Source organism: Urocitellus parryii, chromosome 6 (genome assembly GCF_045843805.1).
Source record: "Urocitellus parryii isolate mUroPar1 chromosome 6, mUroPar1.hap1, whole genome shotgun sequence".
NCBI lineage: Eukaryota > Metazoa > Chordata > Mammalia > Rodentia > Sciuridae > Urocitellus > Urocitellus parryii.
In genome coordinates, this window is record NC_135536.1 from 68877070 (window position 1) to 68890708 (window position 13639).

Consider the following 13639-nt stretch of genomic DNA (forward strand, 5'->3'; position numbering starts at 1 on the left):
AGTCCCCTGTTTATTTCCTTCAGAAATTGTTGTTCTGGGTAATTAGCATATCCATTACCTTAAGAATTTATCATAAACAAAGAAAGAAATCCTTGTTCTGATCCCTTTTACTATATTAGCTTTCTCTGTATTCAAGTTTTATATGGATGAAATTATACAGTATACCTACTTAAGTATTTGGCTTCTTTTGGTGATCATAATGTGTTTGAGATTCCTGAATGTTGTTAACTGTGTCAGAAGTTTGTTCCACTTTAGAGCTAAGTGTTATTTCTTGTATGAATATGGCACAATTTGGAATCTGTTCTCTTGTTGATGAACATTTGCATTGTTTCCAATGTGTTGGCTCCTATGAATGAATCTGATGTGAACATTTTTCTGCAAGTCTTTTTGTTAACATATGCTTTTATTTCACTTGAATAAATATCTAGGGGTGAAGTTTCTGGGTCATAGATGAATTTTTAACTGTACAAGAGACTGTTTTCCAAAGCAATCATACCATTGTAGATTTTCATGAGCATTTTATAAAGTCATCCAATTGCTTCAGATTCTCATGCTCATTTTGTGGTGTTAGCCTTTGTAAGTACTCTGGTGGTTGAGCAGTGGTATAGCACAGTGATTTTAGTTGTCACCCCCCTCATGCCTGATGACTGTGAAGTCATATTTTGTGCTTACTACTACTGCATATCTTATTTAGTGAAATATCTGTTCAAGTCATTTGCTTATTTTATCGATTAGGTTGTTTGATCTTTGGTAGGAATTTTAAAAAATATATTCTGGATTGGAGTTCTTATTGGATGTGTGTATTGTGAATATTTTCTCCTAGGCTGTAGTTTTCTATTTTATTTTCTTTACAGTATCCTTGAATACTTAGTTGATTTTAATTTTATTAAAGCCTAATTTGGCATCTTTTTTTATGGTGATTGCTAAATGAATCTTATATAAGAAATTTTTGTCTCCCTCCATATTGCAAGATTTTCTCCTATGTTTTCTTTTAGAAGTTTCCTAGTTTGTACTTTTGTAGTTAGGACTATGGCCTTTGACTCCTTCGCCTTAAAAGACATTTCTGCTGGGGCCATATCATTCAATAAACTGTCCAAACTGGGAAATCCTCTTGGGATGGACATAGTTAAATGAGTGTCTCACCTGATTATCTCTATTTTTTCAGTGTTTAATTTTTTTTACCAGTTTCTGCCCATTTTTGTTTTTTTTTTCCTAGCGTTCTTAAAAGGTTTTTTCTCATATGTTGTTCTGTGCTTCTTGAATTAGTATCTATTCTCCTAAGTTGGATTTGGTTGTTATACACTTATTTTTCTTAACATGTAAATTTGTTGAGAGCCAAGGGTATGTTTTATGAATCTTTATTCCATTGTCTAATCAAGAGCAATCCATTTTAAGTAGTAACTACTACTTAGCAAATGTTGAATTGCATTATTATTTTTATAAAGACTAACTTTGAGATAGGACTTCAAGTCTGCTACTCATAAGCCTATTTTTATTTTGAGTATACTACCCTGAATATGAGCCCAAGGGAGATTTTTTTTGAGATAAGTTTGGAGTACTGTATTCATTTTAGAATTTTTACTCTTTAAAGATTTTTATTTTAAAATATTTTTCATTTTTATGTTAATATTTTAATATTAATTTTAATTTATTGTAATGTTATCTATAATACTGCTTAAAGTTGCTGCTTGAAATGATTAGATTTTTCAATCAAGGTTGATACAAAAAGATATTTGTTTTTTGTGTTAATTTTATACCTGAAGCAAACCTACTTTTCTATATTAATAAAGCAGAGATATTTCTTATATGTAATACTGGCAGTTTCTAAATTCTGTGTAATATGTGGTAGACAGTAGTATCTTTGAATAATTTTATTTTAAAAGAAGACCCTTTATTTTTTAATTTTTAAAATTTGTTCTTTTTAGCTATCCATGACAATGGAATGTACTTTGACATATTATACATACATGGAGTATAACTTTCCATTCTTGTGGTTGTATGAGATGTGAAATTACACTGGTTGTGTATTCATATATGATTATAGAAAAGTAATGTCTGATTCATTCTACTGAAAAGAATACCCCTTATAACTATTTAAAATTATACTTCTCAAGATCAATCTAATATATAAAGAATTTGTCCCGTAATTTCAAAATTGTATTAAAAGAATTTTTGGAGAGGGGTCACACAATTTGCCTCTGTTGTCAAGTATTTTTGGAAAAGTGCCCATAGAGTCTTAATAAATTAACCCATTTTTAAGTGTAATTATTATAGTCAATAATATTATAGTAGTAATCACACATTGTTTTCATAACATAGGGTGTACTTGAATGCAAAGAGTTATTATAGTTTCTTTAAATGGCATTTTTAGTTTGTGTATAAATCTTGTATGTATTGCAGATCTCATTGATCATCATGCTATATTGATTTCATAGGTTAGGTTACTTGTACCATAATCAGCCATCTTTTTGAATTTGCCTCTTTGATTACTTGAAAGAAGTAAATTGTTGAATAAGGCTAAGTAACTTCCTTTGTTTCTTTCTTCCTTAGAATCAAGTTTCTTACTGGGAAATGCCCAGATTGTGGATTGGCCTGTAGTTTACAGTAATGACGGTTTTTGTAAACTCTCTGGGTATCATCGAGCTGACGTCATGCAGAAAAGCAGCACTTGCAGGTATGTCATGGAAAAAGTTAGGAATCTTTTCTAAAATTGAACACTCTTCTGAAAGTAAGTAAAAGCTTTCTCCTTATTTGGACTCACATATACAATCTATAGGGTAAAACTTATATTAGTAAACTAGGAAGACTGGATTGTCAATGGAAATATGTAGTTTAAAGAACCATTGTTAACTTTTGCAAAGAGAGAGATTTTTGCATATCTGTGAATTAATTCATTCATTCAACAAATACTTTTTGATCAGTTTCAATGAGCCGGGAGCTAGTAAAGATGCTGAGGGTTCAGAGGAGCATCCCATGTCAGAGAACCACTGAAGGATTCAGCACCTGTGGAGGGACTAACAGTGTTTTAAAGAAAATCAAGATCAGTGGAGTTGAGGGAAAGGAAGAGGGAAGGGACAAGGGCAGGGCAAGGGGAAGTGCTGGGGACTGAATTAGAGCAAATGACATTTCTTGCTTTTATAATTATGTAATAATGAATCCTAATGTTATATGTAACTAAAAACAACCAATAAAGTAAAAAGAAAAAAAATATAAACAAACCCCATTCAAGGAGAACACCATGGTCCATGAATGTTTAAAGGACATGAAAATGAAGTGCTTATATCCTGTGTCAATCACATGTGCTTTGTAATGTTGGCATGTTTTACTGTTGCTATTTTGTCTTATGTAAAACAGAATTCTGACATTTATATTACTTCTGGCAATTTAAAAAATATACATACGCCATTTCTGTAAGTTTAAAGAGAGTATTATGATAAAAGGAGACCAGGAAAAATAAAACTGCATATAAAAAGCAATTTAGAATCTAAAACTTTTTCACAACAATTCAGTAAGGCCAGATGGGGTGTTTTTTTCCCCTTGATTTAATTTTTCTTTTAAGCTCTCAATTAAGCTCTGAAATCAAACTATTTTAGAACTGTGAAGGATCTAAATTTTTTTTTAGTTTGATCCTGTTTTTCAGATGAGAAAACTGAGGTTGAGCTATGTTAAGCAAAACAGTGATTTATCTTTTATCTTCACATTTATACTGAGAAACTATATACATATATCTACATTTACATCTATATGTTCATTCTGAATCTAAAATGAAGCCAGGGATTTCATATTATACTGGTGAATCTAAGCCTGACTAAACCTTAAAGAGCTTTTGCAAAACATAGATTCCCCTACCTCTTAAATCTATTGAATCAGACCCACCAAAAGCAGGTGGATAGGGTCAGTAGTTAGTTTATCTTGATGTTTATCCAGGTTTGAGAAGTAGTCTGATCAAGCCTCCTCTTCCTTCCTGTATCTTCCCCTAGCTGTCCTCCCTACTATAGTCATTCCTACATGCAGTCTTTACTTGCAGGTATGCAGTTGGTAAACAGGAGTGGTGAAAAGTGTGGCCTTTGGTGGAGAAACTCCTTTGGTGGCACTGATGTCTTTGTGACTTTTTATCCATAGGGCAGGCGTTGCCTTTTGTCATTAGGAGTGTGTCGTATGTTCTGGGAGATTGCAGGTCTGCGTCATGCATCACCCTTTCCTGTATCCCCTGCAGTTTTTAAGTTAGGGAAAGGTTAAATTTTGTGGTTGACCTTACCCTGTGCAATAGGCATGATAGAGAGCCCCAGGGAACATTGATGTTCCCACAACTGCTGACATCTCATTTTCATACCAAATCTGTCTCAGATGCCATCTTGTACCTGAAGGTATTTATGATTTCCCCCCAACAATAGGTGTCTCTCTTTTCTTTGATTCCTCCTAGTTCTTTGTGTGTATTTCTGTTGACATCACTCTTTAGTCCTTAACTTATCCCTTGGGTTTGAATTTTTATTGGTTTTGTTGTAATTTTGGGGCAAGGATTGCTGTTCATTTCTGGACATACCATGAAATCCTGCTCCCATTCCTTCTGTATCCCATGTATTTGCCCAATTCCCAAAGGGGTTCACTTTTGTAAGTGTAATTTTTCCTACAAAAGGATTCCTTAAAAAAGCTGGCATGTTATATTAACATATTTTCACCTCTAAAAGAGCTATTTAACCCTTCCTTTCGCCACTACCAGATTAAGTGCCTTGAAATCAGGAACTGGTCTTATTCACTTTGTATGCACTATAGAACACAGGACAGTGTATTGTGTCATTTTTGTTGCATTAGATTGGCTTGTTTTGCAATAAACCCCAACTCAGCTCTTCCGTGCTTCTGTAAAGCATGCTTCCATTTCCTCCATTTCATCCAGGACATCTGATCTGAGTGAGGGAGAGTGTTGGACTATACTGGATTTTTTTTCACTGTGAAAAAGAGTGTGCAAGCCTTCCCCTAAGTCTTCACCTATTAGAGTTGTATTTTCAAAATGATCATATTCTGAACATGAACTGTTTTTACTTGCTTGCACAAGATGCCAAGTGTGTTTTGCTAATCTGAAAATTGCAGCCAGTTTAAGGTCCACACAGAGCGATGAAGTCTAGCATCTGACAAATGAGCAAATGATATCTGAGCCCTGGCAGGTTTTCTTGGAAGCATGATTTATTTTAATGCGCTCCCATTTTAAACTTCCTCATCCCCCTTTTAAAATTAAACTACACCCATTTTATGTTTACTGCAGCATTATTTAGAAGAGTGAAGATCTAGAAATAATCAAAATGTCTAGTTGTGGGAGATTTGTTAAAACACATTATGGCAAAGTCCTACTTTCTAAACCATGTGTTGGAATGATAATAATGCTAGAAAAAGCTAAAAACATATTATAAAAAAAAGAGAGAGAAACTTCAAAACCAAAAAAACCCAGAAAACCACCTCCAAAATGTTTATAAAACTGTGTCTGTGTCACAGTTCTGAGGTTTTGTTTAACATACAGCTTTTCCACCCTTAAATGAATCTATAAAGCCCTTGAACATGAGACTTAAAAAAACAGAAAGGAAAGAAGAAAATTATATCCATATTTAGAGACACAGGGTTAATAATGACAAATTATAGTCTTTTGGAATCACTGAATTTCTACTGAATATGGAGATAAATCATTTGACAGAGAAAATAGCCTTGTGAATAATTTAGAGACCTTCACTGATTTTAATAATGACAAATTTTAGATGAACTCAAGATTATAAGAAGCTACCAATCAGGAAAACTTGGAATGGAACCACCATTTGACCCAGCTACCCCTCTCCTCGGTCTATACCCAAAGGACTTAAAAACAACATACTACAGGGACACAGCCAAATCAGTATTTATAGCAGCACAATTCACAATAGCCAAACAGTGTACCAACCTAGATGCCCTTCAATAGATGAATGGATAAAAAAATGTGACATATATACACAATGGAATATTACTCAGGAATAAAAGAGAATAAAATCATGGCATATGCAGGTAAATGGATGGATTTGGAGAAGATAAATCTAAGTGAAGTTATCCAGTCCCCCAAAAACAAATACTGAAGGTTTTCTCTGATAAAAGGAGGCTGATTCACAGTGGGGTAGGGAGGGGGAGCATGGGAGGAATAGAGGAACTCTAGATAGGGCAGAGAGGTAGGAGGGGGCATGGGGTTAGCAATGATGGTGGAATGTGATGGACATCATTATCCAAAGTACATGTATGAAGACATGAATTAGTGTGAATATACTTTATATACAAACAGAGATATGAAAAATTGTGTTTAAAAATCTCAAACCTGTAAGATTATCAAGCTTTTGTCTAAAAAGAATTTATTATAGAAATGACTGAAATGATTAAAAAAAGAAAAGAACCTAGTGAGCTCCAGTTCATGTGGAAAAATGTGGCTGGTGACACTGTATATCTGAAAAAAAAATTTAAAAAGAATCATTTTTTAAAAATATTCAAATGTGAATTGTTTTATGGGGAAAGTTTTTAAAAATACCAATTTGTGTTTTTACAATGTCAAGAGGCTAAGATTTATTTCTTTTGTTTTCTTATCTTTTTCTTTGTTTTTTCCAATTTCTCCTCTACCAGACAGAATCAAATTGAACATACTTCTCAATTTGTTAGAATATTATCAATATGCTGTCTTCATTTCTTTTTCAAAAATTCCCCTTCCACAGCTGCTCATTTTAGTGTGTTTACTGGATGTCTTCCTAGTCCATCTTCCATTTACTTATTATGTGTGTTCTTGAAATGCTGCTGTTTTCCACGTGCTCATCTACATGACCCCCATTATCTCTGCTATGCAGAAATACTTATGTTTTCTTTTTCCATTTAACGTTATGTTTTTTGAGATTTCTTTATGTTCCTGTATCACAACCTGTTTTATTATATATGAGTGTTGCCTGGAGCTCCGGTATCTTTATGGCCTTTCTTTGATTTATCCATCCTACTGCTCATGCGATCCAACTTCTGACTCTTTGCTACCCATGACAACATGGAGATAAACATCCTATATACATCTTTTTGCGGCTTATGAGAGAATTTTTTTTTCTTTTGTCTGCATGCCCAGAAATGGGATTGATGGATAGTAGACCAGAGGCAGAATTTTAGTCAGGTGCTGGGCTATTGCTCTCACCAGTATGAGTGAGCATTCTGATTTTCCCACATCTTCACTATGCTATTATAGTATCTAAGTTTCAATTAAAAAATCTGATGTATGCTAGCTACTGTCTCATTTTTGTTTTAGTTAAAATTAAAAAAAATTCTATGACTCATTGAATGCCTAGGATTTTCAAATCTGTTCCATTTTGTCATCTAACAATTGCATTTCTGAGCCTTGAACTGTTTTGCTGTTTATTGGAGAACACAAGAAGTATTGCAAGTTTAAAGGAGAGTATAGGTTTTGAGGGAATGCATTTCAAAGTATATGATCCTATCTGATGACCCTTAAGAAACTCTGACATGCAAGAAATATTGTGATAGGTTTGGTAGGTAAGATCCACATTAGCCTTTAACCTGTCAGTAACTTGACACTTAAAAAAACCCTTGCTGCCTTGTTTTTTGTTTTTGGATAGAAGGGTGAGAAGAGCAATCTTGTCTGTAGGAAGGGAGGATTAAAGAGTAGTTAGATGCTTTTAGATATAATTACTTTTTTTCTGGAATGCTATTAATAATCTCTTACTTAAGCTATCAAATTAGACAACCAAACAGAGATACTAAGATACACTTTCTGGGATGGATTTCACAAGCAGTTTTATTAACGCAGGATTAACTCAGCAGCCAACAGGAGCACATTATGCATGATGGATGAAAGTCAGTGTGCTTCCCTTTGGCTGAGGGCTCTGCTCCTCATGGGGGCACTGAGGACAAGTGCAGGGGGCGGAGGTGCCTCAGTGATGTCAGACTCCTAAGGCTAGAGGCAACCAGTCCTACCCATGGCTTTCCTTAAGAACATGTTATTGATCTACCATTTATAACTCTATCTAAATCCTTTTAAAACCATATGAATTAATGGGTTGTGAAGCCTTTTGGTAAAGCCTTTGAATTATTCTAAAATTATAGTTTTGAGATTTTGAAGGCTGTGTTCTTATTTGTTTTTAATTCTTTTTCCTTAACTCCTTTTCTCAGGCTTCCTGATTTTTATTTTATTTGTTTATTTTTATGTGGTGCTAAGGATCAAACCCAGTGCCTCACACATGCTAGGCAAGTGCTCTTCCACTGAGCTACAGCCACAGCCCCCTTCCTGATTTTTGATCTTTGACCTGAGGTCTCAGTCCACTTCCCTTTAGCCTTTGTAATTATCCTACTGTTACAGCCTGTTCTGAGCCACAGACCACATTTCCCAAGTGCATTAAATGGACTGTGTTGGTTCTTGGAGGAAACTTTTGATTGTTTTTGAATTACAGCTGGCATATAATAGCACCTTTAAGAATGGTGACTGAATATTTGTGATGTTTTTGTCTGGGAACATTATCACTCAATAACAAAGGAAGATAGTTTGGTAGAGCTCATGATTAGGTTGTATTTCGTTTGAGTTGTAAAAGTTCTTTTCTTCCTTGGTGGTCCATCAACCATTATAGACATCCTTCCTGTGAGATATAATGAAGCTTGTTTGTACTCAGTGCTTAGTTTAGAGCCTTCTTGTCTCTTCTTAAACATACAGTTCTTAACAAAGTTTTTATACAATACAATAGATGGGAGCAGAAAGAATATTATTCTTTGAAAAAAAAAATCCTGTTGTAAGTCAAAGCTACCTATTCCCCAATTTTTTGGAACACAAACCAAACATAGTCACCAGTCAGTGATATGGCATGATTATAAAGCAGTAAGTTGAGGCAGGAGGTCTGCTTGAAAAAAAAAAAAACACCTTGTAGGCTCACAAAGGGAGATGCCCAGGATTATGGGCATCTCCTTTTGAGATATAGTGAGTCTGTGAACAAACAGGATCCAATCTGTGTCCCAGAATGGGAGAAAGGAAAGGAATAGCACTGGGACTAGTGGGGAGGTCCTTCTAACTCCACTTATAAGACACATTCCAGCAATGGTCCAACCATTGAACACTAACTGCATTGTACTTTGTAACTTCACATGTCATCCTTTTAGTCTTCACCCTTTGAGTTGGGTTAACATTATCATCATTTTGCTGATGAGAAGACTGAAGGTCAGAGAGGATATATGACTTGTTCATGAATTACAGTTTGTAATTTTCCAAGGGCAAGGGAATTATACCATAGCTACTCCCTATTATAGCAGAGATGGATTACTTCTGTGAAACCAATTTTATTTTCCTTCCAATAAGATAACACTGAAGTTGTAGAAGGCATTTATAATTACTAAAGGGGAACTTGGTATTCAGTGTAAGATAGCAAGTGGAAGTTATATATTTTTTTATATTCCTAATATATATTCATTGAGTATATTCAATAAGAGGCATGAAACCAATAACATTATTACACATAGGTTTTCAAGTCTGGTGATGACTGCTTTTAAAATTTGGCTCCCTTAAATTCCATTAACCATCCCAAGACTGTGTTGTGCTTGAGTCTGTTGTGCTTTGGGAAATTGTAATCAGACATTCAACATTTACATGTAACACAGCCAAGCAAATAAACATGTGCCGGGCCTAGAGAATGTGGAGTCATCGACTTTGTACGGTTTGGATAACTTTCGGTGGAAATACTTTCCAGGGTTTGAATTAACCTCTGGAACATTTGCTTTGAGAAGATGGATAGTACATTTCAGACTTTCTTTATAGTCCATTTAAAAATACCTTTTATTCTTGAACTGCCATGTTTCGCCACTTCAGGTATATTCTGTCACTAAAAAGACATAGTATCATAAACTCAGAATGAAAAGTCTGAACGGAACAAGGTAAGAAATATAGAAAGGGCCTTAAAAGAGGTTTTCAGATTTTAAATAATTGGGATTTTTTTTTTCCTTAAGCATTTTTACTTTGCTCTAGTACAGGCTATTTTAGTCTCAGAAAGGATGACTAAGGAAGATGAAGTTTTCAGAGTTTACTTGAAAAGTTGCTTGTTCATTTTAATCTTCTCTTCAGACCTTTAACTGCACCTGACCTGTGTTGTATTTCCTATTTTCTTTTTTGTACCAGGGATTGAACCTAGGGACGCTTAAACAGTGAGCCATATCGCCAGCCCATTTTGTAAAATTTTTTAAAAATTTGAGACTGGGTCTCACTAACTTGTTTAGGGTCTCAGGAAGTTGCTGAGGCTGGCTTTGAACTTGTGATCCTTCTGCTTCAGCCTTCCGAGCTGCTGGAATTAGAAGCATGTGCTACTGCACACAGCATTATTTCCTCTCATGTGAGTGGGTATCTTTGAAGGCTCTGTGTCTAATTGCATTTCAACATTTTCCAGTCTTTTCTTGAAGAGGGTGCTAAAAATTGCCCAGCTTCAGGCACCACCACACCTGCATCTGTCTCTGGTCAACATGCAGCTCCTTGAAAAACGGAAGTAAAGCCATAACAAAGATAAACATTTGACCCTTCAAAAACTTTCTTATCCAGCAGTGTCACATATTCTTGGTAAAAGAAATGGTCTGGACAGCCATTAGCTATTTTAGAATGATACAACATAGCACTATGTACCCAAAACTAGAAGCACAACTTGATTTTGAAAGCATCAAAAATGGAGTTTTAGAGATGAGGGTCCTTGAGAGAGTTCAGTCTTGTAGATGATCAGATGTTTGTGAGGCTGTCTTATAAAAATGGAATGCCAGACATTAGGAAGCTTTTTATACATTTTTTTTTCTTTTCAATTAACACATAAAAGTTGCACTTATTTCTGGGGTATTTCAGTACATGTATGTGATGTGTACTGATAAGATGAGGGTAATTAGCATTTCCGCCTCCGTATTTCTTTGTTTAGAGCCTTGGAGCTACACTCTTCTAGTTCTTCATAATATATGTAGTAGTTCACTGTGAACTCCAGTCTACCTAGTGCACTGTAGATAGAGTATTAGAACTCATGCCTTCTGTTTTGTTACCAATTATCCAACCTCCTTTCCCCCTTTACCTGCTCCTCTTCCCAGTCGCTAGCAATTAGTATTCTACTCTATTCTACTTTGAGTTCAACTTTTTCATTTTCCACATTTGAGAGAGAATATGTGATATTTTTCTTTTTGTTTCTGACCTATTTCATTTAATATAATGTCTTCTGGTTTCATCCATTTTTGCTTTAAATGACAGGATTTTATTTTTTTTAATGATTGATTAATATTACTCTCTCTGTATATATATTTATATATATTTATATTTTTTCTTTACCTATTAATCCACTGGTGGATACCTAGATTGATTCCATTTTCTGACTATGGAGAATAATGCTGCAGTTTACTTGGGAATGCAGTTGTCTCTTTATTATGCTGAATTTATCTCCTTTGGATATATATTCCAACGTGGGATAGCTGGATCATATGTTAGATACATTTTTAGTTTCTTGAGGAGATTCCATAGTGTTAGCCATAATAGCTGTATTAATTTACGTTCCCTCCAGCAGAGTGTAAGAGTTTTATTCTCCTGCATCTTTGTTAGTATTTGTTATTTTTTGCTTTTCTGATAATAGCCATTCTGATTGGGGTAAGATGATGTCTCATTGTTATACTTAATATAATATCCTGTGGTTTTGATTTACATTTACCTGATGGCTAATGATGTTGAATGGTTTTTTTTTATATAGTTATGGACCATTTTTATTTATTCTTTTGAGAAATGCTTATTCAGATCATTTGCCCATTTTTAATTGGATAGTTTTTTTTTGTTATTGTAGAGTTTTTGGAGTTCCTTTTATATTATGGATATTAATGTTTTGTCAGATGAATAGTTTGAAAATATTTTCTCCCATTCTGTAGTTTTTCTCCTCATTCTGTTGTTTCCTTTTTTTCTGTGCGGAAGCTTCTTAGTTTGATAGAATCCCATTGGTCTATTTTTGTTTTTGTTGCCTGTGCTCTTGGGAGTCCAAAAACCACTCCCCAAATCCCTGCCTGTACCAATGTCTTGAAGTGTTTCGCCAGTGTTTTCTTCTAGGAATTTCATAATTTCAGGGTTTATGTATAGATGATGGATATATTATGAGTGGATCTGGGATAATTCATTCTCCTGCATATGGTTATTCAATTTTTCCAGCACCATTTATTGAAGAGGTTTTCCTTTCTCGAGTGTATAATTTTTGGCATCTTTGTGTAGAGCCATTTTTAAAGTCGATGGGTAGATTGATTTCTGGGATCTCTATTCTTGGTCTGTGTGTCAGTTTTTAGGCCAGTACCACATTGTCTGGGTTACTGTAGCTCTGCGGTATGTCTTGAGATCCAGGACAGCAATGATGGCCCCAGCTTTGTTCTTTTTGCAAAAGAACCCTTTTATTATTTGCGTTTTTTTGTGCTTCCACATGAATTTTAGGATTTTTTTTTCTATTCCATGAAGAATGCTGTTGGTATTTTGATGGGGATTGCATTGAATCTATAAGTCATTCTGAATAATATAGACTTTTTTTTTAGAATTTAAAATAATTATCTTGTATTTTTTTCCTTTACTTACAAAGTATAGTGAAATAAATCTTTGTTTAGGTAGATCTGCAATTATAGCCAAATCTGATCTCTAGTTTTTTATTTATTTTTTAATTAGTTGCTCAAAACATTACAATGATCTTGACATATCATATTTCATGCATTTGGTTCAAGTGGGTTATGAATTCTTATTTTTCCCACGTGTACAGATTGCAGGATCACATTTGGTATCCATCCATGTTTATACATACTGCCATACTAGTGTCTGTTGTATTCTGCGGCTCTTCCTATCCCCTTCCTATCCCCCTTCCCTTTCCCTCCCCTCCCATCACCTCTCTCTACCCCATCTACTGTAACACATTTTTTTCTCTCTCTCTTTTTCCCTTCCCCCTCACACCATATTATATGTAATTTTGTATAACAATGAGGGTCTCCTTCCATCTTCCGTGCAATTCCCCTTCTCTCTCCCATTTCCTCCCACCTCTCGTCCCTGTTTAATGGTAATCTTCTTCTCATGCTCTTCCTCTATGCTCTGTTTTGAGTTGCCTCCTATATATCAAAGAAGATATTCGGCATTTGTTTTTTAGAGATTGGCTAACTTCACTTAGCATAATCTGCTCTAATGCCATCCATTTCCCTGAAAATGCCATGATTTTGTTATTTTTTAGTGCTGAGTAATATTCCATTGTGTATAAATGCCACATTTTTTTTTTATCCCTTCCTCTATTGAAGGGCATCTAGGTTGGTACACTGTTTGGCTGTTGGTTCCACAATCTAGCTATTGTGAATTGTGCTGCTATGAACATTGATGACGCTGTATCCCTGTAGTATACTCTTTTTAGGTCTTTTGGGAATAGTCGGAGAAGGGGAATAGCTGGGTTGAATGGTGGTTCCATTTCCAAGGAATCTCCATACTGCTTTCCAAATTGGCCACACCAATTTGCAGTCCCACCAGCAATGTACAGGTGTACCCTTTTGCCCACATCCTCGCCAGCACTTGTTGTTGTTTGACTTCATAATGACTGCCATTCTTACTGGAGTGAGATGGTATCTTAGAGTGGTTTTAATTTGCATTTCTCTG

General features: G+C 34.9%; 1 protein-coding gene across 1 annotated transcript in view; it reads left to right on the plus strand.

Moving 5' to 3' along the window:
• Positions 1-13639, plus strand: part of Kcnh5 (potassium voltage-gated channel subfamily H member 5) — a 280612-nt gene that overhangs the window by 23495 nt on the left and 243478 nt on the right. Inside the window, exon 2 of the mRNA XM_026385185.2 lies at positions 2551-2674. Coding sequence (XP_026240970.1) covers positions 2551-2674 — 124 coding nt within the window. The remainder of the gene's footprint in view (positions 1-2550; positions 2675-13639) is intronic.